Raw genomic sequence first — 25,662 nt, 5'->3', positions numbered from 1 at the left:
CAACCCAAATGGAATAACCATTATATGGAATAACTGGAAAGAACTGATACAAAATACACACATATCACATGGGGCCCCATGCAATTTTGAGTAATTTACAGTAAAATAAAAATGGCATATTAACCTCCCTGGCGGTATGATTATTTCAGATTTTTGGTGCTGAAAGCGGTACCATTTTTTTGCATGGAAATATGTATTTTTTTTATTGTAGGCTGTAATTTTTAGGAAAAACACACTGAAATCTGTCCGAACAAGAGTCTAGTAAACATCCCGGGTATGATAAAATTTGAAACACAAAATCATAAATTATAATTTAATAAATAATCATAAAAATAATATAAAAATAATAAAAAATTTAATTCAATAATGTAATCAAACCAAAAACACTGAAATGTGAAATAGAGCGCCAAGTTCGCACATTGCTGAGCTCAGTCACAAAATCGTTTTCAGTTTCTGATGACGAATTTCCCCCACGAATCATTATCACTCAATTCTGCAAGTGGTTCTGATTTACTATCGCTGTTCTCTAGCTGATCTAAACCGCTTTTGACCTAAAGGGACACTTTTTGGACGCCATGGACATTTCTCAGTTTCCAGACAGAAAGAACAGACAAAATGCAGGCAGGGCGCAGGACAAAGCACTAGGGACAATATGTATGTGAAATAGGTTGAAACAGCAATGTTTTACTGTGTAAAATGTAAAAAAAAAAAAATGACATTTTTTAAAATTTTGAAATTTCCCGCCGGCGGCGGCGCCCGTACGTCCCGACGTCACAGGGACAGGACACAGAAGCCGGATGCCGGCATCGGTCGGAGGAGATGGCCGGGGACGCTGCAGGGGACGCTGCAGGGGACACATCGTGGGAGCGCAGGGTAAGCTAAGTGAAGAACACTTGCCGGAGCAGTGCCTCAGGGTAAGCCCGAGTGTAGCTCGGGGTTACCGCTTTTGGTACTGAAATGTTACCCCGAGCTACACTCGGGAATACCGTCAGGGAGGTTAAACTATTGTATCGTGGTGACACAGCAACTCTTATTTGTACACTTTCCACTTTGACACCATTAACTGTTTGTATAGATTATAAAACTTATTCTAGGTTGTAACTCTACAAAAGTTAAAGTGGTATCAAACCGAAGAACAAATATTTATTATATAGTAGCTTCTTTCTTAGATGTGATGGCTGCATTCATTTTCGTTTTTAGGCTCTTTCTTCTATTTTCATCTGGTGAGCCAGCCAGTAAGCCTGATGTTTCTCAAAAGCAGAAGATCTCCAAAAGAATGCATCAGTAACAGAGATGAATCAAACTAACTATTTAACACTAGCAGAAGTGCTAACTATGATCAGCTTTAATTAAAACCTTTATCCCAAAAGGAAAAAAAAAAAGACTCTTTTCGATAACAGCTTCTAAAGTATTAGCTAGAGTTTGGCTTCAGTTTGTCAGTGTGTTTAAATCTGCTAGTGCATCCAACACTCCCCTCTCCCCCACATTGACAATGCTGCTGACCAAACGTGCCCCTGTGCTCCTTCACCCAGAGTGGGGGCACACTAAAACAGGAGGTGTGTTGCAAGATCAACAGGTAAAAACAGAGAGGGGAAAAGTTCTTTAAAAAATAAAAAAAAAAAAAGCAAAGTTACACTTACGTTAACGCCTTTTCCAGGAGTCCTTCAGACACCACCTCGAGACCATGGCTCCTCCCCACCTTAGGAAACCCAAAACAAAAGGCCTGCCTCTCCCCTCACGACCTCAGTTCACAATCAAGCACCTCTGGTCGCCTGGGGAGACACAACATACGACACAAAAAGCACAATAAAAGGTATCTCATGAAACCATGCAACAGAGGGTGGGTAACCAGTGCTGTCCTGAAAGACTCCTGGAAGAGGCGTTACCATAAGTGTAACTTTGCTTTTTCTTTTCTCCGTCTTTCAGGACAGCACCCCAAGAGGATAAGCGAGCACTCACCTCTAGGGAAGGACCACTGCTTGCAGAACCCTACATCAGAAGGCCTGCTCCTGCACCAAAACCAGGTTGAGTCTGTAATGTTTGTAAAGGTGCCGTAACTGGACCAAGTCACAGCTCTACAGATCTGCCCTGGGGAAGCACCATCCCGCTCAGCATGTGTGGCCGCCATGGCATGGGTAGAATGTGCCATGATGCCCTCCGGGACCTCCAGGCCCTCGGACAGATACGCCTGCTAGTCTTAGCCACCTAGCTAAACTGGAGGCCTTCTGGGCCTTCCTTACGCCTGAAAAAGAAACAAAAAACGAATCCCACTTCCGGAACTCTTTAGTTTTCTCTAAATAAAGGAGAACACGTTCTCACGTAAAGCGTGTGAAACCTCTCTTCCAGGTCACACGAGGGGTTAGAACAAAAAGGCAAAATAATATCCTGAACCTCTATGAAAACTCGAGGCCACCTTGGGTACAAAGGTCGGGTCCGTCCTTAATGTAACCCTATCTGTAAATACCTTAAAAAAAGGGCTCTAATTGACAGAGCTTCTAATTCACTCACTGTTCTTGCACTTGTAATTGCTACAAGGAAGGCCATCCTGAGAGTTAGGAACCTTAGGGAGCTCAAATCCAGAGGTTCCGTCAGCACATTAAGAACTGTCTTCAGATCCCATTTGGAAAACAGTCTACCCCCTGCCAGTCTTTGTCTGGTCAAGGACCTAAAAAAATCTTGCTACGAGTACCTACTTGGCTAACGGGGACTCCATAAAAACACTCAGAGCTCTTTAGTGTACTAACAGCTAAACCCTTGTCGGCCCCTGCCTGTAAAAATTCCAGGACCGAAACAAAGCTATAAATCTCCATTGAGGCCTGGGTACACCATCTATTGAAGCATTTCCAGACCTTCAGATAGATCGCCCAGGTCTCTTTTATTCTACTATTCAGGAGAGTGGAAACTAACCTGGGAACCCTTTGCTTAATAAGAGCTGTTCCTCAGAAACCAAGCCGACAGGTTCCATCTGTCTACCCTGGGACACAGGACCGGGCCCTGAGATAGCAGGTCCTTCCATAATGGCAATATCCAAGGCGGGAGTGTCGCTAGTGCCGCCAGCATCGAAAACCACGCTCGTCGGGGCCAATATGGAGGTATTAGGTTCAGGGAGGTCTGCTTGGATCTGAACTTCCTTAGTACTGCCGACAGAAAAAGGACTGGGGGAAAAGCATAACACAAGGGAAAATCCCACTGCTGTGCTAGAGCATCCACTGCCAACCCCGTCCAACCGTTTTAGCAAGAAAAAAGCCGGAACCTTGGTGTTTTGGCTTGATGCAAACCGGTCTATGGATTGAGACCACCGCTCCCTTAAGATGGCTTGGTAGACCTCCCCATTGAGTACCCATTCCAATTCCCACAGCTGCCTCCTGTTGAGAAAATCTGCTAGCCGGTTTAAATCTCCCTTCAGGTGGACGGCGGATAAGGAGGCTAGATTTGTCTCAGCCCAGGAGAGCAACCTTGCGGTCAGGACCCATAAGGTCCTGCTTTGAGTCCCTCCCTGCCTGTTCACGTATGCCACCACGGATGAATTATCCGAGAGGATACGTACATGTTGGCCCTGTATCAATTCCTGGAAGGAAAAAAGGGCCTGCAAAACTGCTCTGAATTCCTTCCAGTTTGAGGACCCCTTCCTTTCCTCCGGTGACCAAGAGCCCTGAGCCATGAACTCCCCCAGGTGTGCTCCCTACCCTTGGGCACTCGCATCTGTTGTAATTTCCCTGACAATGGGGAAGACCCAAAGCAACCCCTGGGTAAAATTGGCTGATTTCCTCCATCACCAGAGGGTCCTCTTCATCCTTGGGGGGTATCCGTACTAAGGGGTCTAAAGGATGCCTGTCGACAATCCCAGATGCTCAAAATGAACAACTGTAGGTGTAACCCTGCCCATTGTACCACCGGAATGGACAAGGCTAGAAGGCCCAGAATTGACATGGATTCCTTTAAAGATACAGCCTGGCTTCCTAGCAACTGTCTGATTCCCCGTCTAACTTCAGGGTCTTCTCCGGAGTCAGAAAGGTACTTTGATGGGTGGAATCTAGTTCGTAGCCCAGGTATACCATCTTCTGGACCGGGACCAAACTGGACTTGGCCAGGTTTATCAGCCAGCCCAGATCCTCCAAATGCCTCCTCACCATGGCAATGTCTTGCAACAACTGTTCTTCCAAACTTGCGAACAACAGGCGGTCGTCCAGGTCGGCCACTAGGGAGACCCCCTTCAGCCGAAGTGGCACTAGGGCCTCGGACATGATCTTCCTGAAGATTCTGGGAGAGGAGGAAAGTCCAAAGGGCAGGAATTGCAGGTGATGTGTCCGCCCCAGACCCTGAACTGCTAATCTAAGAAATTTTTGACAGGTCTCCGCAGTGGGAACGTGCAAATAGGCGTCCCTTAGGTCTATCGAGGCTAAAAAAAAGAGTAGGGGGGGGGGGGAGAAGAGATCTGACTGTAAAGATAGAGTCCATCCGGAAGCTCTTGAACCTGATGGCCTCGTTCAAAGGCTTCAGGTTTAGAATCAGCCTGTAAGATCCCAAGGACTTTCGGATGACGAATACGTGCAAGTAAAAACCCTTGCCAACCTCCGCAGCAGGGGCTCTGACCACGTTCTGCTCCTCTAACTCCTGTAGAGAAGCGAGTAAGGCCACCGCTTTTTGTGCGCACCTTGGCAGGTTCGTCACCAACAACCTCTGTGGCGGTGGCCTTGAAAACTCCAGGCGGTACTCCCTACTCACTATATCCAGGACGAAGTGGCTGGAGATCTCTGCTTTCCATTGTGGGAGGAAGACCCCCAACCTTCCTCCCACTGGGGGAACAAAGTCATTGCAACTTCTGGGGCTGCTCAGGACGACAGAAAATTGCTCCTCCTTTGCCCCTTCCTCTCTGCCACCAGGGCTTTTTCTGTGTTTCTGGCCTAAGGGCCTGAATTTTCTTTTGGGGATGAAACTTTTTCGCCCCCTGCCCCTGCAGATTCCTTTTAAGAGGAAATGCTTTTTTCCTGTCTGCTGTGCGATCAAGTACCATCTCTAGACCTAGGCCAAAAAGGAAATCCCCTGTGAATGGGATGCCGCAAAGTTTGACCTTGGAGGCAATGTCTCTTTGCCACGTTTTGAGCCAGAGGGCTCTATGGGCCGAATTAGCCGTCATTCTAACCGACTCTGCAGAAGCATCCGCTATGTAGCTCACTCCCTGCAGTAAAGTCTGAAAGGAGACTAGAATCTTCTCTTTTGGGGATTCAGCCATGATATGTGCCTGCAGTTGCATAAGCCAATACTCCATGTTCTTGGCCACTACCATAGTGACCATGGCAGGTTTAAAGTTGGACAGTGTGGAGTCCCAGGACTTCTTAAGGAGGGAATCCGCCCTCCTGTCCATAGTGTCTGACAGAACCCCCATATCCTCAAAGGCCAAGTCCATCCTCCTGGCTACTTGAGAAAAAGCAGCATCCAACTTGGGGCTCTTATTCCATAACGAAGAAGGGTCCTCATCAAATGGGAACCTGCGTCTGAGTGTTTTGGCAAAGAAAGGGTCCTGCCATTCCCTTTTAATAGTGTCCACAAACACCTCATGGACGGGAAAAACCCTATGTTTTTGCTCCTCCATGCCCTCATACATTTGGTCATGTAACGTCAGGGGCTTCTTATCCCTAATGTCCAAGGTGGCGTAAATTGCTCCTAGCAAGTCATTAACCTCCTCCACGGACAATTTGTAACTACAGGGGCCTCTAGGTTCGTCTGAGGGGCCCTCCCCATCTGAATCCTCCTTTGAATTCGAGCCCAGGGATGGGTCGCCCTCCGTTGCCTCAAACCCCTGGCCTCCCATCCCTCTACTAGTAGAAGGGACCACCTCAGTCTGTTGGGGGGGGGTGCGGTACGCGTCTGAGGCAAGACTAGGTTCTCAACCAGAGACTTGAAGGAATCGAAGGTACTCGTCAGCTCTCTAACCACTTAACCAGGTCCCCCTGCGAAGGAATCTCCTCCCTAACCAGCCCTTCGATACAGGACCCACATAGCACCTTTTTCGAAGAGTCTTTGAGGGTCACTTTGCATGAAGGGCACTTCCTCCTAGACTCCTGGTGTGTCTTGGGCTTCTCACAGGCTTTTACCTGTAGCGTAAAGAGAAGAGGAGACCCATTATCTTAAGGAATGCCTTGACCGCCCCCTCTCTGACCCCCCCCCCCCCTTTCTTTCCCTGGCAGGGAGTGGGAGATTACAAACCTGGGCTCTCCCTCCCCCCCCCCTCCTGTCCTGGCACCTCCGACCACCAGAGGGCTGGGAACGCCCCTTGGAGCTAGGTAAAGGGCTCCTCTGAGCCACCCTACCTGTAGCTGGCTGGTGCTGGCCTCGCCTGGTCCCGATGCCTCTGCTCCGGACATCCTCAGGAAGATGGTCGCCCGAGTGCTCTGTCGCCTGCCTCTGCAAGATGCAGCACTCACACCGCCGTAGGTGCTCCCCCTCGTTTCCTAGGCCGCGTCCGGAAGCCGCGTCCCGCCGCTTCTGCCGGAAGTGACGTTGCCCTTCATCCGGCCCGGCCCCAATGCCGGCACAGCATGACTCCTCCCCTAGTCCCTCTGGACACAGGACACGAGGGCGCCCGGCTCCCCAGCCCTCCCTCGGTGGGGGCTGGGACGAAGCCTGAAAGGTAAGCGAAGACCCCCCCCATCTTCTACGGAGGGGGCCCGCCTGTCACTGAAAACCATGGAGGGTAGCCACCAGTCTCTCTGGCCCACACACCTCCATAGCTAAACTCTCTCTCTCCTACCAGGCCCTACCGGTCATCTGACCGCATCTGGACTGGCCTCCATAGCGTGTCTCCCCACCAGAGGAAACACCGAAACTGAGGTCGTGAGGGGAGAGGCAGGCATTTTGTGATGGGTGGAGGTGTTTCCTTAGGTGGGGAGGAGCCGAGGTCTCTCGAGGTGCTGTCCTGAAAGACGGAGAAAGGAAAAAAAGCAGAAAACTGATGCAGCCACCACATCTGGTAAGCTGCAATATATTATACATTTAGATGTACACATTTCCAAATTATGAGTCTCTTTAAAATAAATATTGCATCCAAGTCTCCAAAATCAGATGCTGAATATCTGAATAGTAATCATAGCCCAAGGCAGATGCAAACCAGCACAGCCTAACTCTACAATCACTTACTGGGTATGTTTGAGCTTCAAAATTTAAGCAGTGGAGGAAGCAAGGAACACACGCACATATCTCCTTGTTTTTCTCTAATGAGGAAACCATAATTGCCCCTTGCAGGGCAACAAAGCAACCTTGAATCCCTATCCACCAGCTAGACCCTTGAGGTCTGCACTAGGAGCCTCCTTTGTACCTGATAGAGAATTTAAATAGAGCCCCATGATGGGAAAAGGTATTGTTTTAGTCTTGATATATTAGTTTTGTTTCACTCCTGCACAAGCAGATGGTGGGGGTCATCTTTTAATTATGGTCGCCTTGGGAGGACCCAGGAAAAATATATGCATACATGTACATAGAAGCTCCCTACAATTTGGAATACTAGGACTAAAATTAATTAAACTTTATTTATTAAATTACATTAAAAACAACTTATATCTTCCAAACATATCCTCCAGTATTTTTCTCCCAATTAAACTTTTTAGTAAAGATCCAAACAGTCGCTGAGAAATGAAAGGTTTGATTATGCCTGTGTACATTTATTTTAAACAGATTTACTTTTTTGGTTGGTCTTAAAAATTACAGTAAGAAGTGATAAATATACAATATACACACTAGTCAGCCTTATTTATCCAAGCATCTGTAAAGCAAACCTTTGATTGCAATCAGAGAAAGAAACCACTTACTTGTAGAATGGTGTCTACACACATTTAGTTGTGCTGTGAAATACCTGGCCTACTTAAAGTAGAAGTATGAGTACTGTAGGGGCAGAGCAAAGAGCCAATTACTGACAGTCACTAGCTCTCTGCAGGCTCAGTGAGAACTCAGTGATCAGCAGTCTTTGATCGCTCAGTTCTCAGTCTTAGATGTGGCAGAGGACAGATGCAGCTGAGATCTATGCGGCATATACCTAGGTATTTTTTGTTAACCCATACTTCTCTTAATAAAATGCATGCTTTATTTGGAGAACAATCAACTAGGTCTTTCCTTGCCTTCTTAATGGCTACAAAGTGTGACAGCACCAATAGGGAGGCTAGATTACACACTGAACAAAAACAGCCATGGTCAACTCTTCACCTAATACAATTGCCCCCCCCCCCAAAGCAAGCATTTTCTAAAGCTGGACATGTACTAGAAGAATTTTGTTAAATAATAATAATGCAAAAGAAACACATCTTCAGGAAAGTTCAGTCAATTTTCAAACTGTTAGTGGGGTCAAATTGTTTGTTTTCAACCACAGTGATGAGAAAATTCAAAGGTGCAGGACAAAAAGTTTTGCTTGAACAAATTTCAACAGTGAATGTAGTTTTCATTCAGGAAATTACATTCATTTCAAAATTGAATATAAAAAACCACAACCTCAAATTCTGAAATACTTTCAAACATCATTCATCAAGTCATTGAATGTACTGAGGAGAATTCTCACAGATGTTCAACTGTAAATCTACCTAGTTGTATGGCCAGCTTACGTGCAATTCTCCAGTGCAAAATGTATCTATAATGAGATACTGTACACACACACACACACACACACACACACACACACACACACACACACACACACACACACACACACACACACACACACACACACACACACACACACACACACACACACGTTTTGCCTCTATTTTAAACTGAATGGGTTTTTTTTCCAAGGTAAGAGTTCACATATACTTTAAGGACACTATAATAAATAAGGCAGACAGACTGTTATAAACACAACCTACCATCTTCCTCATGAAAAAGCCATGCTATATGAAATGTATCTATCAGCTTTAGGCTTGTTCTGAGAAGCCAGGATTTATTTTCCTTCTTGACAACCTAGTACACTATTCCTGGCAAGTATTACCATATTGCTTTCTAGCAGGAAACAGATAACTGTTAAGCATGCAAAGGATTGTGCTGTTAAATAAACGATCAAGTATTTTAAAGTGAACTGTAATAGAAAGAATTCTCAAATGTGAGTAGATTTGACATTTCAAAAACAAGAACTGCTAACGTTTTAAATTCCAGATGTTTCTGGTCTTCTAATTCAGAAAATAATAATTCCATCTCTGAGCCAGTCCTTTCAGATGTTACAATCCAAAACCGGATGATCCTGAAGACTCCACACTACTATTATTCTGCTTTATCAGTTAAAAGACAAAGATGATGGCAACAATTAACTGTCCAAGACCTCAGCCAATATTCCAGCGTTTAACCTCTACAGCCTTCTTTGATCTGTATTATATTTCAAAGCCACCAAAACCGGACATACAGAATAAGCATTACGGCAAACACTACAACAGCTGCCAACTTGGCATAGGTGGATCGCATGTTCAGGTATTTTGCATCTTGGCGGTATTTTTTGGACAAACTTGACAAGTTGCTGGCCTTTGAATCCAGTGCTGCAAAATAGAAGAGACAATAGATAAACAGACATCGACTATAGTGAGGAAATATACAGACAGACCAGAACAAAAAAAAACAAAAAACAAAAAAAAACAAACAAAATACATTTATATCTATTAGAATTTGAAATTGAAAAAAAAAAAAAACGTAATACGTGTAAACCTGAAACCGAAGAGTTAACATAAAGGAGGCTGAAATGTTCAACAAAGAATGATATAGAAAATATAAATGCAAAGTGGTGGATTACACTGTGGGGGAGAGTTACTAAAACTGGAGAGTGCAAAATCTGGTGCAGCTCTAAACAGAAAACAATCAGCCTCCAGGTTTTAATGTCGAGGCTTAATTGAACAAGATGAACTTAAAAGCTGATTGGCTACCCAGGGTCGTGTAAGCCACGGTTCTTGACCTATTTGGAATTACTAATATCTGACTAAAAATGTCAAGTCTCAAGCAATGAGGTGCCAAAAATCAGGGGGAGACAATGGCCCAACCAAAGTTGCTAGATTTTCAGGTATTTGCGTACTATATCTTATAGGGTTGTCTGTATTTTGACATGGTCCATGGGTTCTTGGAAGCAGAGGAGAGACCTCTCTGTATCAAGGAGGCAGAGCAAGTGTGTCTTCTGGCTGTTTGCTTAGAGGATGTGGTGATTTGAAACAATAGAGGGAATTGCATCTTGCTTAGCTCTGGTAGGCACATATTGAGCAAAACTACCTTGGGGTCCAGATGAATCTCAATATCGAACTATGAGAGAAGGTGGAAAATATCAGACCCAAGTGATTTAACTATAGGGTAAGTCCACCAAATTTGAAGGTATGTTCCTGAGCCCCCTGCATCCCCAGAAACAGGTTGGAGGATACTTGGGGACATACTTGGCTGTATTTGCCAGCAACAAATGAGAGCATCATACTGGTAGTCTCAAGAGCCATGATATTCTGAGAGGCTGTATGCGTAGCTTGCCAAATCTCTGTCCAATCATCTGCCTCCAGTGTCAAATCTAGACCAGTGGTCCAGTGTCCTAAATATGTAAGTGGAGAGAGACTGACAGTTTGGAGAGCAGGTGGAGATACAACTTAGGCATTACTCCCATCACATGGAGATCGGAAAAGCATAGGTGCTTGAACATGGTCATCTGATCAAGAGCACTGAATAGGCAGCCTAATGCACTATAGAAAAGTTTGATCTGAAGGTAATGAGCACCTCAGAGTTTGGTAGTTTGGTATACTCCTGTAACTCTGGAAATGGATTAAATTGTGATGTGATGACCATCTGATACAATCTCATCAACTTCAAATGAATCCAATGCTGAAAGTAGGAAGGGGAGGGATATGCAGGATAAAGTGCTAGTTGATGTAAGAAAAAGCAATGGAATGTGAAGAGGAACCAGGTCAGAAGGTCATTTCAACCTGTTCCTTATAGTCAGGAAGTGGAGAGTATTCAGGTTTGTAAGTGTCTTACATTACTGTGGGGTATGCCACAGCAAGCTGTCAAATGCTAGCGGATCACAATCTGACCCAAAGAGGCACGTCTCTTGTGGCGTGGTATTTAAGTAGTTAAGATAGTTGGACTGCATAATGGTACTTGTGAAGTTTGGGATCCCCAGTCCTCCTTCCTGTTTAGGACACAGCAGAGTTGAGCGAGGAAGCCTAGGTCTTTTAATGGGGTACTATGTATCCTTCACTAATTCATGCAGGGGGAGGTGACATATCTGGGGGTCCACTTATTTTAAAGTGGATAAGGGTCTGGCAAAAAAAACAAAAAAAAAAACAAAAAACAAAAAAACACAAAACAAAACCCACAACCTTACTGGGCTACCCACTAAAACCCAAACAGACATTATCCGTGCTCATGAACCCATGCACAGCTTTGAAAAAAGAAAAAAAAAAAAGCTAGAAGCCAATTGCTTGCCATTCGCAACTACTGCGGATGCTGGCTGCCTCAGTCTTAGTTAATTCCCCTACTTGTCCCTAAGATGAGCTTCATCCTCACATCCCCAACCCAGTGGATGTAAGAGTCTGCAGGAGAAAGAACCTATTGAAATTTGGAAGTCCCCTTTAAAATAAGGCCTATCTCCCCAGATATCCTTTTCTCCTTATTTGAATGAGTACCTTGTCCCCCACTGTAAATCAAACATTAAAAGGATAAGTTCACCTTTTGAAACAGGTTAAACGTTACAACCACATTCGGGGTATAACAGGATACTGTAGAAGCCGCCCCCACACACTGATACCCCACGTGATGTTCCAATTAAAAAAAAAAAAAGGAAAAAAAAAGTGGCCGTGAGGGGCTCCACCTGCCCGGCCACAACATTCATTCACAAGGTTCTGTTGGCTTGTAGCTCTCAATTAACTACCATGGCTCTGTTGAGAGCTCTGGCAGTCATAGATTCTTCCTGTCAGTGTGAAACTGCCTGTCCGTATGATGCAGATAGCTTACACAGCTTACACTGGCAGTCTGTAGGAGTACTGCATGCTTTCCAGACTCCTACAAAAACAAAAAAAATCTAAGTAAAAATGTACATTTATTAATTTTTGTTTAAAAAGATGAGTTCACCTTTTACCAAAAAGGTGCAGGTAAAAAAAAATGTGCATTTATTATTTTTTGTTTCTGGAGCTTCTAAAGCATAGCACCAGTAAATCGCTGGTGCCATGCAGGTCTCCCTCTGACCCTGTCATTGTATCGGCTTGCTCATACATCCCATACGTGCAAGGAGATACTTACTGACAGGAAGACTCGAACTACCACAGCGCTCTACAATACTGTGGTAGTTCCCTGACTACAAGCCGACAGCCTCAAAGGCTGTCAGATTTTGTAGTGTTCTCATTCACAGAACACAGAATTTAAAGAACTAGGCTGCAAGTTGAAGGGAAGGACCTCCAAGGTGATATTCGCCAAAATATTACCTGTTCCATGCGCAACTCAGGACAGACAGGAGGAGATCAGAGTACTAAATGCATGGCTGAAGACCGGGTGTAAGAGGGAAGGGTTTGGGTTTCTAAAGCACTGGGCTGACTTTTCATTGGGGTGCAACCTATATGCTTTGGACCTAAATGGAAGGGGGTCTGCTGTGCTGGGGGAGAGGTTTATGGGAAGGCTGGAGGAGTATTTAAAATAGCATCGGGGGGGGGTCAGTATTTATTGGTGGGTGGAATGGGGAAAGATGGGGGGAGGGCTATGGCACATGATAAGAAGGTTCCCATGTTACAAGTAACCAGTGGAATTGGTACCATTTGAGTGAAAATAAAAAATATGCAAAACACGTGTGTTTAAGATGTCAATGAATTAAAGTGTTTGTTCACCAATGCCAGAAGTCTGCCAAGCAAAACAGGTGAGTTGGAAGCATTGGTGCATGAAGAGAACTAGGATTTAATTGGTATAGATGAATCTTGGCTTCATTTTTCACATGACTGGGCCATTAATATTCCTGGCTATATTCTCTTTTGGAGAGACAGAGTAAATAGGAAAGGTGGTGGTGTCTGTCTCTATGTGAGAAGTGATCTCAGAGCGAGTGTGAAAGAGGACCTAGTTGATGGCGAGTATTGATAAGGCTGAAGTATTATAGATGGAACTGCACATGGGGGTGTGTACTACAAAGGTAATCATTGGAGTTTGTTATAGGCATCCCAGTGTTAATGAGGAGGTGGACACTCAGCTCCTTGCATAAATCAAAGGGGCTGGGACAGTGATAATAATGGGGGATTTTAACTACCTGGAAATTGACTGGAGTAATGGCACTGTAGGAACAATTAAAAAGGGCAAAAAATGTTAAACCTACTACAGGACAATTTTATGGTACAGTTCATAGAGGCCCCAACTAGGACTGATGCTCTGCTGGACCTGGTAATCTCAAACCATGTAGAGCTTATTAGGAATGTCTAAAAGAACATCTGGGTAGCAGTGACCATAACATGATTTCATTTTCACACAGAAATGGGAGTTCTTCAAAAAGACTGTATGTGAACACACTGCAAAATATATTCCCATGGGCAACAAGTTTAAAAGTCTAAAAAAAAATAAATCAAACCTATGTGGCTTATGGCCAAAGTTAAAAGAGCTATAGATAATAAGAAAAGAGCTTTTCTTAAATATAAAAATGAAGGAACAGTGTCATCGTTTAAACATTACAAACAGAATTATAACATTATACATTATAACAGAATATGCAAAAAGGAAATGAAGGCCGCAAAGATTGAAAACGAACGAGATTGCAAAATATAGCAGGGCAAACCCCCAAAACTTCTTCAAATATATTAATATTAAAAAAGGTTCGGTCCGAGCAAGTAGGCCCTTTTCAAAATAATCTAGAATGGGTAACTGGGGATAAAGAGAAGGCAAATTTATTAAATACCTTTTTCAGCTCTGTGTATACAAAGGACCATGGGGGAGCTCTTGTCCATAATCGGCATGTTATTGACACAGCTCCAGATGATCCACATTGGCTCACAATTGATAAGATCCAAAAAATATTTAGACAGAATAAAGGTGAATAAAGCACCTGGACTGGATGGCATATACCCACGGGTCCTTAAAGAATTGAGCTCTGTCATTTCAAAGCCATTGTTTCTAATTTTTTAGGGACTCTTTAATGACTGGCATAGTACCACTGGATTGGCATAAGGCCAATGTGGTGCCTATATTTAAAAAGGGGTCAAAATCTTTACCAAGTAATTATAAACCTGTTAGTTTATCTTCTATAGTTAGGAAGATACTGGAGAGTTTAATAAAAGGCCACATAGATGAGTTCTTGCTGGAAAAAAATATTTTAAGCAACAGACAGCATGGATTCATGAAAGACACAAGTTGTCAAACAAATCTGGTTTCTTTTTGAGGAGGTAAGCAAAACCTTCGACAGAGGGGTGGTGGTGGACGTGGTATACTTGGATTTTGCAAAAGCGTTTGTTAAAGTTCCCCACACATGGCTAACGTGTAATGTAAAGTCTACAGGCTTGGAAAAATCTGTATGTAAATAGGTAGAGAACTGGCTAAAAAATCATATTCAGAGAGTAGTGGTTAATGATTCATACTCTGAATGGTCTAGGGTCATCATTGGTGTACCCCAAGGTTCAGTGTTGGGACCCTTACATTTTAATATATTTATAAACTAAATTGGGTCTGAGATTAAAAATCCCATTTCAGTCTTTGCAGATGACACCAAGCTGTGCAGTGGAATAATGTCCTTACATTCGGCTATAGTGCAGTAGGGAAGTGGTTAAACTTCAATCTGCAGCACCAAGAACTTATTCACACCTATTCATTTTGGGGTGTTAGCACTTTAAAGGACCCCTTAATTTTCAATCTTATCACCGAGACTGATCTGATGGTTTTTCACACTGACTCTCCCCACATAGTAGTACATTTGAGAAAAGGCCATGGTGAAATTCAAAATAATATTTTCAGAACAAAGAAAAAATTGTTACTAGCCATGTGCAGCTGACTTTTTCCCCTCAACAAACAATACTTCACAGTGTTTCTGTAGAAATGGCATATGTAGTGTACTTATACTTGGATATCAAAGTCAAAACCACCCAACATTGTTTCTAATGTTTCACATACACATACCTGAGAGTGCTTCTCCACGTAATAAGACTTCTTCAATGTTTGCCACCATGATTCTCTGCACATCTTGTAACTCGGTGTTAATGGAGCCCAGGTTTCTTCTTGCTCGACTATCAATATAGGACTTTTTTGTCTTCTGAATGTAATTATCTACAAAAACACAACACAATTATTTAGCAGAACAGTTTTGTTTTCAGCTAAATAAAATGGAAATCCTGTAATTATTTTTAGTTTGGATACTAAAGTAGTGTTATACTGGCCATACACTGATTGACTGCTGCCGACTGAATTTTGATCAGTGTGTGGCTCCACCAGAAGTTAACTGTTTATTTGATTTCAGTCGAAGGGACATGTTGGATATGTTTCCATCAAACAGGCTGCAGCCAATGAGTCCCTGTGGGGGAGAGGTTGGAATCTTCCACCCCCCTTGTTTATGTGAATGGAGGAATCAGTTTGTTTTTGGGGTTTTTTTCAGCTAGCGGGCTAAAAAAAAAAAAAACCTAACAGTAACAGTGTATAGCCAGTGTAAGCTTGGCCATGCATGTATTAACCCCATGATTTGATGAAACATTCATTAAGATATTCTAACTGAATGTTGCTAGATTGAATCATTTGTCCTACCAATTCAGTCAGTCTGATGTATTTAGCAGATATAAAATCAAAGATTAAAGAGATCAGATAGGATGGAATATTTCAATAGTTTATATTGTCTGTTTTATAAAGCTGTAGAGTAATTCTGGAACAATTAACCTTTCCAAAATATTTCCACACAGTGACTGGATTGGATGCAAGTGTTGAGAACTCTGGAGGTATATATATTAGTTTAATACTTGGCTCCCACACCAGTTGCATTATGCACAGAATGTTTCTTATCAAAAATTGGCCCGTCTGCAATTGCTCATGATGTTTAACTGCTCATTGATCTGCTTGGGATCCTCTGCAAACCATAGCTTATCACTGACAGCCAAGTGCCGATTTCACAGACGTGCACTTGGCAGCACAAGTAGAATGATAATGCAGAACATACATTACCTATATCAGGGCTTAAAATTTCAAGTCCTGAGCTAATAGCCAGGCCTTAGAGTTACTCGCCACCAACAAACACACAAACAGAGACACCTGTACACACACACACGCACAGAGACACATGTACACACACACACACACACACACACGTACAGACATGCATACACACAGATACATGTACATACACAGAAATACACACGCACAGACACATGCACGTACACACACACACACACACAGACAAACATGTACACAGACACATGTAGATACACGCAGACACATGTACAATTGTACATGCATACACAAACACACGTGTACCCCCCCCCCCCCCCCAGAAAAAGTTGCTGTACTACGTTGTTCACTCACAGATCCGGGTACTGCACTCTAGGGGGAGGCAGAGAGCACAGCACACACTCCTTGCTTTGCTTTCACTGCGCTCAGCTATAGAGCAGCCTGACGGCTCCCAGTGCCAATGACAGATCCGGCCTGAGCTCCGAGCCTGCTCAGCAAGACTGCCCTGGGGGACACACTCGCCCCCACCATAATTTCCACTCGCCATTGGTGAGCAGGCGAGTGGAAATTTCAAGCAGTGACCTATAATATTACCTATGCTGGTTGAATATTTTTTAATGATTTAAAACGGTAAAATACCACATGTGGCCACTAGATGGCATGACATATCACAGGAATATCCTATGATGCAGCACCATCTAGTGGCCAAATCAATCAAAAATATTTGAGCAGTGTAGGAAAATAGCTTAATAACATTCATGTTTCCCCCATTCACACAGACTGAATGTACATGCTATTTCACTGGGCTAATTGGTATGCAATTTTTTTTAGTAAAAAAAATAAAATAAAGTACCAAGTCACTTATTTGAACCATTTTTCCTTGTGTAGTTCACATTTTCTTTTTAGAATATTTTTAATGAGAATATACACACTGCATACATGAAAAATACATTTTCAAGTTCTGTTACATTATATGCTTATCTAGATTTACAGTTTTTACATTTTTGCTTACCAAGGACATTTCTTCACATCTGGTTATTATATTCAATTTTAGCAGGTCATTTTTTTTTTTAATAACTCACCAAACTCTATAAAGGAGTAAGGCCTGGATACAGTTGGTACCTTCTTCCCATGCTGCTCATCAAATTCATTGTACAAATCTTCTAAATAAGCAAATGCCAGCTTCTTCGGAAATGACATTTCACACAGTACAAGATAGCAAACACCTTTTTCAATTAGGTAGCTGTAGGTTAAAAAATATCAATTATAAGTTTCCAAATGGAGCAAAGTACAGTATAGAGCTACCATCTACACCTGTCTTTACCAAATGTATTTTTATTTTACACTCTGAGTTCTATTTTGGATCTTTTTCATTAATGTACTGTGCGGTTTCTAAAGCGAGCAAAATCCTTGTATTAAAAGAGGTATAGACTCCAGAGAGAGAGATATCATTTTACCCCTGTACAAATCATTAGTAAGACCTCATTCGGAATATGCAGTTCAGTTTTGGGCACCAATTCACAAAAAGAAAATTGGGGAACTGGAGAAAGTACAGAGAAGGGCAACCAAACTGATAAGAGGCATGGAGGAGATCAGCTATGAGGAAAGATTAGAGGAACTGAATTTATTCTCTCTTGAGAAGAGGAGATTAAGGGGGGATATGATCAACATGTATATATATACATCAGTGGTTCATATGGTGAATTTGGTGTAGAGCTATTCACCCTGAGGTCATCACCGAGGACAAGGGGGCACTCTTTGTGTCTGGAGGAAAAGAAACTTTATCTCCAAACACGGAAAGGTTTCTTCACAGTAAGAGCTGTGAAAATGTGGAATAGACTCCCTCAAGAGTTGGTTCTGGCCAGCTCAGTGGATTGCTTTAAAAAAGGCCTGGATTCTTTCTTAAAGTTGATCCAGGGAATATCCGATTGCCTCTCGGGGGATCAGAAAGGTATTTTTTTTTGCCTTCCTCTGGATCAACTGTGGGTATAGGATTATAATTTTTTTTTTTTAACTGGATGGACTTTTGTCTTTTTTCAGCCAAACTAACTATGTAACTACTCAGCATATTCAGTGACATTCAGTTGCTCCAAAGCCAACTGAACCCTAAATGTGCAAAAGCTCTGCTTCTAAATTATTTAAGTAAACCAATCATTAGAATAAGTACAGCAGTATATTGATAATGAATACAAATGCCTCTGCATTTTCAAGCAAAAGTAATGGAAGTCTTTGGGACTTCATAAAAGGGACCTACTGAGAAGTAAAACATTGTGTAAGAAGGTTCTGTCTGATAGTCACTGCTCACCTTATGTACCATGTTGATGATCTAGGCAGATCTCAAACAATGAACTGAATTAGCATGCAGTGATTCAGGGAATAGCTCCTTCCCTCAATATGTTATCATGTTGCAGTTTTAACTCATGAAAGAATCTCTTTCATGTACTTACTGGAATGTCATGGCTCCTGCCTCTAAAGTGCATCGTGCCGGTGACTGTTCATTAAGTTTTCGAAAAAGCTGCTTTGCTTGGTTCTGATACTGCTGCAAATCTCTTCCAGACTGTAAAAAACAAGTAAGACTATGATTAAATGCCAGTTTTTGATCCAGGCACTTCTACCAGACAGTACAACAAGCTTACCAACTTCCACTGAACCATAAGCAGAGCTTGACCAAAAACATGGCCTTCTGACTGGACAGTGAAGGAACTGGAACTAACTGCATTGTTGAAAATGACCTCTTCAGCTGATACAATGAACGAAGTTGTGGCAAGTCGTTGCAGGGTTTAAAGGGTTGAAACATGCAGTGAGGAGATAGAACAACTCTTTGCAACTGTCAAATGCCCTCTGAAGAGTAATCCACTGTGGATTGCTCTTAAGTAGGCAAAACAAGTTTCTACAAGGCTTAAGGCTGGGTTCACACTTATGTGGTGTGGTATATTGCATGTGATTCGCATAGGAACCACACTGCATTCCTTTGCAAATCACATGCGAATTGTGTGCAGTGCGATTGGAGCCATACATTTTATATGGCTCCAATCGCACCGCATCCGCACCGAAAAGGTGCAGGATCCTTTTTTTGCTCCGCACTAGAATTGGATCACATGGGTATTTACACCCATGCAATCCGATTCTGCACATCGCACCACGTTTTGCAGACCAATTTCGGAGTGTTGTTAACTTAACATACACACCCACAGCGGTTCGCATGAACAAGGTGCGATTGTGATGCAGTGCGGAATTTGCATAGAAAACGCTGTGAATTCCGCACGCATCAGTGTGAACCCAGGCTTTTTTTTTTTAAACAAACTTTATTAAAATGTCACACAATGACATGTCAAAGTTATATCGGCTGGCATGTGGTGATTGCGCTGTACTTGAAAAAAGAACTGCATACAGTACTTTTTCTTTGCACACCGCCAGCAGGTAGTGATGTGAACCAGCCACACCAGAGACAAGGCAATTTGCATTGTCCAGCGGTGGGGGTGAAGTGGCCCTGTGCTGGAATAGCCGCCCAAAGCTGCCCCAGAGATCCTGGTGTCAATGTAACATAACTCTGCAGTTTTACAATGAAAAAAGTCTGAAAATTGTGAAAAAAAAGTTTTTAGTTTCTGTTTACAATTTTGCAAATAATTAATTTTTCTTCTTCATTGATGTGCACTCATGAGGCTGCACTGATCGCAAGGATAATCAGTGTAAACCATGTACTGACAACCCTTGCCAGTTATTGGCTCTCTTTTCCTCACACAGCAGAAAGGACTGCTGACAACCAGTAAGTTTGTTTACATGTGATTGGACACAGCTATCGAATGGTAAAGGGCTGCTGTGATTAGCCCTTTACCCGGATCTGTGACCAGCTGTGTCCAAAGGACACAGCAGTCACAGAGCGTGCCTGATGTGCGTCCTGGGGGCGTGGTTCTGGGAGGACATCCATGAACATCCTCTCAGAGTAGATGACCGTGCTGTAGAGGTCTTGCGGCTATAACGTGGTTGGCAAGTGGTTAAACTAACACCTGGTAATCCTGCCATGAAGGCACTTCCTGTAATAGGGTGAGAACCTGTCTTCCATTCCTGCATTGCTACCCTGTCACATAAGCTTCTGACGCACACATTAACGCTACATGTACATGATTTGTCCATGCAGTGTAAAGACACCATGTATTTCTGGTGTGCTGGATATCCTAGTGCTGTGTACAGCCACTCAAAGACATGAAGGTGAAGATGGTTGTTTACAGCTAGGTGTCAATAGTTGAGTAAAGTAGCACCTAAGGTGCATTATGTCTGTGTGTGTGCCATTTTATGCAGATAGCAGCATACAGCCGCCTTCACCCGCTCTATGTCTATGGGTGGCTGTATGCAATCCTAGGACACCCGGAATTTGCAGTGCATGGGTCCATGGTCATGTAGCCTGAACAGCAGTGCTGACGTTCAATGCCCAGGCATGTATTGCTGTTCTCACCCTTAGGAAGCCAACCCTGAACAATGATGTGCAGCCAATACAGCAGTGTGTGCATGGAGTACAGGAAGTGGCTGGAAGAGGTTGCAGGAGTTCAGCAACACTGAAATGCCAGAAGGAATAAGACATGCTGGTAGGTTAATTGGCTCCTGTCTAAACCGGTCCTAGTATGTGTATGTATGAATGGGAGTTAGGGACCTTAGATTGTACGCTCCTTAACCAATTGCCTACCGGGCATTTATACCCCCTTCTTTACCAGGCCAATTTTCAGCTTGCAGCGCTGTCGTACTTTGATTGACAATTGTGCAGTCATGCTCTATTATACCCATATAAAATTTTTATCATTTTATTCTCACAAATAGAGCTTTCTTTTGGTGGTATTTAATCACCGCTGGGCGCTTTACTTTTTGCGCTATAAACAAATAGTGTGCAAAAAATCTGAAAAAAAAAAATGTCTGTTTCTATTATAAAATTTTTCAAACAGGTAATTTTTCTCCACTGATGTGCGTTGATGAGGCAGCACTGAAGGGCACTGATAGGCAGCACTAATGAGGTGTCACGAATAGGCAGCACTGATAGGCAGCACTAATGAGGTGTCACGGATAGGCAGCACTGATAGGCAGCACTAATGAGGTGTCACGGATAGGCAGCACTGATAGGCAGCACTAATGAGGTGTCACGGATAGGCGGAACTGATAGGTGGCACTGACTGGCATCACTGCTGGGCATTGACTGGCACAACCGCTGGGCACTGACTGGTGGTAGCACTGCTGGGCTGCATTGATGGGTACTGGTGGGTGGCACTGCTGGGCACAGGTGGGTGGAGCTAGTGGGCGGCACTGCTGGGCCGAGCTAGTGGGTGGAGCTGCTGAGCACTGATCATCAGGGCACTAATCGGTGCTGATCCCTGCTCTGACAACTGCCGGTTCTCGGCAGTACTTTCCTCACGCTCTGACAGCGTGAGGAAAGTACAGCCGAGAACCAGTAATTGCATTTCCCGGTGATCAGCGTGTCATTGGCCTTTTACCACATCACGTGATCAGCTGTGTCTGTAAGAGATCGCCAGGGGTGCGCAGGAGAGCGCGTTCTGGGAGGACGTCATATAATGCCCTCCCAGAACTAGCCGGCCGCAGTGTAGCCGTCATTTGGCTATCTGCGGTTGGCACGTAGTTAAGGGCAGGGACTGATGTGAATGTATAATATATATGTAAAGCTCTGCGTAAATTGACGGCACTGTATAAGTACCCTAAATAGATTTTTTTTTTTTTTTTAAAGTGAAAGCAAGTATTTTCTTAAAATAACAAAACGTGTATTCCGTTTTATCTCGCACCATGCTTTATGAAACCAAATGTCATACAGGACGGATTTCCCTTTAATTCTGAGGCCCGGCAGCACTAGGGTCGTTGGTTCAAATACCAACCACGGCACCACCTGCCTGGAGTTTGCATGTTCTCCCTGTGCCTGCGTGGGTTTCCTCCGGGTACTCCGGTTTCCTCCCACACTCCAAGGACATGCTGGAAGGTTAATTGGCCTAGTATGTGTATGTATGAATGTGAGTTAGGGGCCTTAGATTGTACACCCCTTGAGGGTTAGGGACTGATGTGAATGTATGATATATATAATGTGCTATATAAATTGACAGCACTATATAAGTATCTGAAATAAATACAGAAAACTACTGGTGGGGCAGGAAGTCCTTCCCATCATACATCAGCCCAGTGACAGCCAAGTATTCATGGCAGTAGTACAGGACCGTACTGACCATACTAAAACCTGCAAACATCCCCGCCATCTGCCATGATGGGCATTCAGTCATACCTCTCCTACACACCCGGACATATGTCAGCCACAGCTGGACCCCACACAAGTCCAGTCTGTCAATGGAAGTAGAGGCACAACCCCCACACTGTGCTCCCTCCCTACCTGCTCGTCCTCCTGCATTGAAGCTGCTAAAGGCAAGCCGTCCGCCACTCGGGCGATCATCGTCAACAACACCATGTTGGCCACTGAAGTGCCTGTCAGACAAACACAGCGATGAGTTGGCCGGAAGTGTTTCTAGCATGGCTCCGTAGCGGTGGTTTCGATCCCCGGGCCGCCTTGGCAAGGGAGAAACGTTCCGAGACAGAAAGGTTCCGTCACTGTGAATGCATTCCCCAATCTGCACACCACAACACTATGTATGGCCAGGTCCACACTGACAGCCTGTTGTATTAGACATACATTTTCTGCAGCTTTTAAACACCATAGCAGAGGTGTCCTTCATTTCTCTGGAGTGTTTATCTCTTTATGACTGGAGGTCTTTAGAGGGAGGGATAGAGCCAGGTGTAAGGCTAGGTTCACATTTGTGCACAGGGGGAATATGTGCAAAACCCTTGTGCAGACACATGGCACAGATGTACTTTGTCGGAAGTACCTTGCATTTTGGTGCTGAACAGTTTTTCAAAAGTTTCATGGTTTTGATTGTACGTAGGGCACCCCATTGGGAGTTAATTCATTGCTGGCCAACAAAATGAATAAGCGTCTAAGGTGCGTTTACAAGCATCAAGCGTTTTCTCTGCTAAAACACTGCTGTCAGGAGGAAAGGTGTTTAGGAGAGTGGGGCAAACCCCCTGTGTACATGAGGTATAACAATTAGGCATTTACTGGCTGGGTCTTATGTCCTAAAATTTTACACTATTATACAATAAACATTATATTGCCAAAAGTATTGAGACACCCCTCCAAAACATTGGATTCAGGTGTTCCAATCACCTCCATGGCCACAGGTGTATAAAATCAAGCACCTAGGCATGCAGACTGCTTCTACAAACATTTTTGAAAGAATGGATCACTCTCAGGAGTTCAGTGAATTCAAGCGTGGTACCGTGATAGGTTGCCACCCGTGCAATAAGTCCATCTGAAATTTCCTTGCTACTAAACATTCCATGATCAACTGTTAGTGGTATTATAACAAAGTGGAAGTAACTGGGAACAACAGCAACTCAGCTACCAAGTGGTAAAATGACAGAGCGGGGTCAGCTCATGCTGAAGCGCACAGTGCGCAAAAGTCCCCAGCTGTCTGCAGAGTCAATAGCTAAAGACCTCCAAACTTCATGTGGCATCCAGATTAGCACAACAACCGTGCGTAGAGAGCTTCATGGAATGGGTTTCCATGGCCAAGCAGCTGCATCAAAGCCTTACATCACCAAGTGCAATGCAAAGTGTCAGATGCAGTGGTGTAAAGCACGCCGCCACTGGACTCTAGAGCCGTGGAGACATGTTCTTTGGAATGACCAATCATTCTTCTCTGGCAATCGTATGGATGTGTCTGGGTTTGCCAGGAGAAGGGTACTTGCCTGACTGCATTGTGCCAAGTGTAAATGTTGGTGGAGGGTTGATTATGGTGTGGGGTTGTTTTTCAGGGGTTGGGCTTGGCCCCTTTGTTTCAGTGAAGGGAACTCTTAAGGTGTCAGTATACCAAGACATTTTGGGCAATTTCATGCTGCAAACTTTGTGGGAACAGTTTGGTGACAGCGCCTTCCTCTTCCAACATGACTGTGCACCAGTGCACTAAAGCAAGGTCCATGAAGACCTGGATGAGTGAGTTTGGAGTGGAGGAACTAGCCTCAGAGTCCTGACCTCAACCTGATACTACACCTTTGGGATGAATTAGAGTGGAGACTGCGAGCCAGGCCTTCTCGTCCGACATCAGTTCCTGACCTCACAAATGCGCTTCTGGAAGAATTATCAAACATTCCCATAGCCTTCCCAGAAGAGTTAAAGCTGTTATAGCTGCAAAGGGTGGGCCAACTCAATAATGAACCCTACAGACTAAGACTGAGATGTAAATTAAAGTTCATGTGCGTGTGAAGGCAGGCGTCCCATACTTTTGTCAATATACTGTATCTCTATAGCCACTGCATAGTGCAGGCCATTAAATAAAAAGGGCAGAGATGCATGAAGTTGCTGTATTTTTTTAATGGAACTACAAGTTGCGTGAGTAGGAGAAGTAACATAGGAGAAGCACGCAGTTCAAAAAGAAGAATCACATCCATCTCTGTGGTAATATGACTTTGAACCCTATATGAGGCACACAAGCGCTATATGACCTAATGTAACGGTTCGGTAATTTTTTACAGGTGAGAGCACATCTGGGGGCGGGAACTCACAAATAAGTGATTACATTTGGCACAAAGAGGTGTTGGCATTTAGAAGTGCAATTTGAAGTGGAAATTGGTTTTCTTGCACAAAGAAGTTTGAAAGTGGACATTATTGCATATAATTTATCATTTAAGTTTAGATTAATTGTTTTTTCTGTATGTATATATTTTCATGTAATATTGGATAAGAAGAGTGTAGCACGGCATTATGTGAAATAATTTTGGTTGCACAACATACTGGATATGAGCGTGTGATCACTGTGGGCGATTCACTGAGGTTTTTGATATTTTAATTTTGCAAATAGCAGCTCACAATGTTTTGGTATTCACTACATTTGTACACTGCCGTATCCTCTGCAGTATCTCTTAACCAAAAAGCTGAGTATCTAGCTGCTCGTCCCCAATATGAATACACATGACGGGCCCTCCTATATGGGATTTTAATGCAGGGACCATAGTATATATACTCATAAAAACTTCTTTTAAAAAGATGCATGCTTTATTCCATAAACATACTTAAAAAAAAATATTTTTTAGGGAAAATTGACTCTGACAATACTACAAGGTACTTTCTTCACAACATGAAATAAACTCCCAAAGAAAGGGAGACTACCCCGGCGCGCTTCTATCATTCTATTTTTTTTAATCTTCTTCAGGGGGCATGGATACAAGAGGAATTTCTAAAAAGACATATAGAGGTAAATAATAATGTACACATGGATAGTAGGTAAATTACATTGAGGTAATTGCCATAATAATACTTGCAAAGGGATTAAACAGGCATTAATCAGAGCAATTATAAAATCCTGGACACCATTTTCCTGCAGAATGGCTGCAGTCTCTGACCATCTCTTGCATTATGTCTGGGCAGTCTCTGACCATCTCTTGTATCATGCACACAGTCTCTTGACTATCTCTCGTATCATGTCTGCAAGCTGTGACCACATTTGTCTTGTATCATGTCTGCAG

At 43.4% G+C, this 25,662-nt stretch overlaps 1 protein-coding gene across 1 annotated transcript; it reads right to left on the bottom strand.

The window, feature by feature from the left end:
* Positions 1–7,507: 7,507 nt before the first annotated feature.
* SEC22B (SEC22 homolog B, vesicle trafficking protein) lies at positions 7,508–22,633 on the bottom strand. Its single transcript, XM_089692633.1, has 5 exons — positions 22,478–22,633; positions 18,552–18,661; positions 17,187–17,347; positions 15,073–15,219; positions 7,508–9,509 (listed from the first exon to the last, which is right to left on the bottom strand). The coding sequence occupies exons 1-5, from the start codon at positions 22,550–22,552 to the stop codon at positions 9,355–9,357; spliced, it is 648 nt and encodes a 215-aa protein (XP_089548759.1). The 5' UTR covers positions 22,553–22,633; the 3' UTR covers positions 7,508–9,354.
* Between the last annotated feature and the right edge of the window lie 3,029 nt (positions 22,634–25,662).

Source organism: Staurois parvus, unplaced genomic scaffold (genome assembly GCF_062004578.1).
Source record: "Staurois parvus isolate SC_StPar_1 unplaced genomic scaffold, SC_StPar_1.0 ptg000597l, whole genome shotgun sequence".
NCBI lineage: Eukaryota > Metazoa > Chordata > Amphibia > Anura > Ranidae > Staurois > Staurois parvus.
This window is presented reverse-complemented; position numbering and strand designations above follow the sequence as displayed.

What these genes read in the sequence shown, in the direction of transcription:
- SEC22B (XM_089692633.1), bottom strand. Translation starts at nt 22,552, where the DNA reads ATGGTGTTGTTGACGATGATCGCCCGAGTGGCGGACGGCTTGCCTTTA. An exon ending in CAATGCAGGAGGACGAGCAG is followed by an intron (nt 18,662 to 22,477) that starts GTAGGGAGGGAG and finishes TGTTTTTTACAG; the next exon opens with TCTGGAAGAGATTTGCAGCA. An exon ending in ACGTGGAGAAGCACTCTCAG is followed by an intron (nt 9,510 to 15,072) that starts GTATGTGTATGT and finishes TCTATTTTGCAG; the next exon opens with CACTGGATTCAAAGGCCAGC.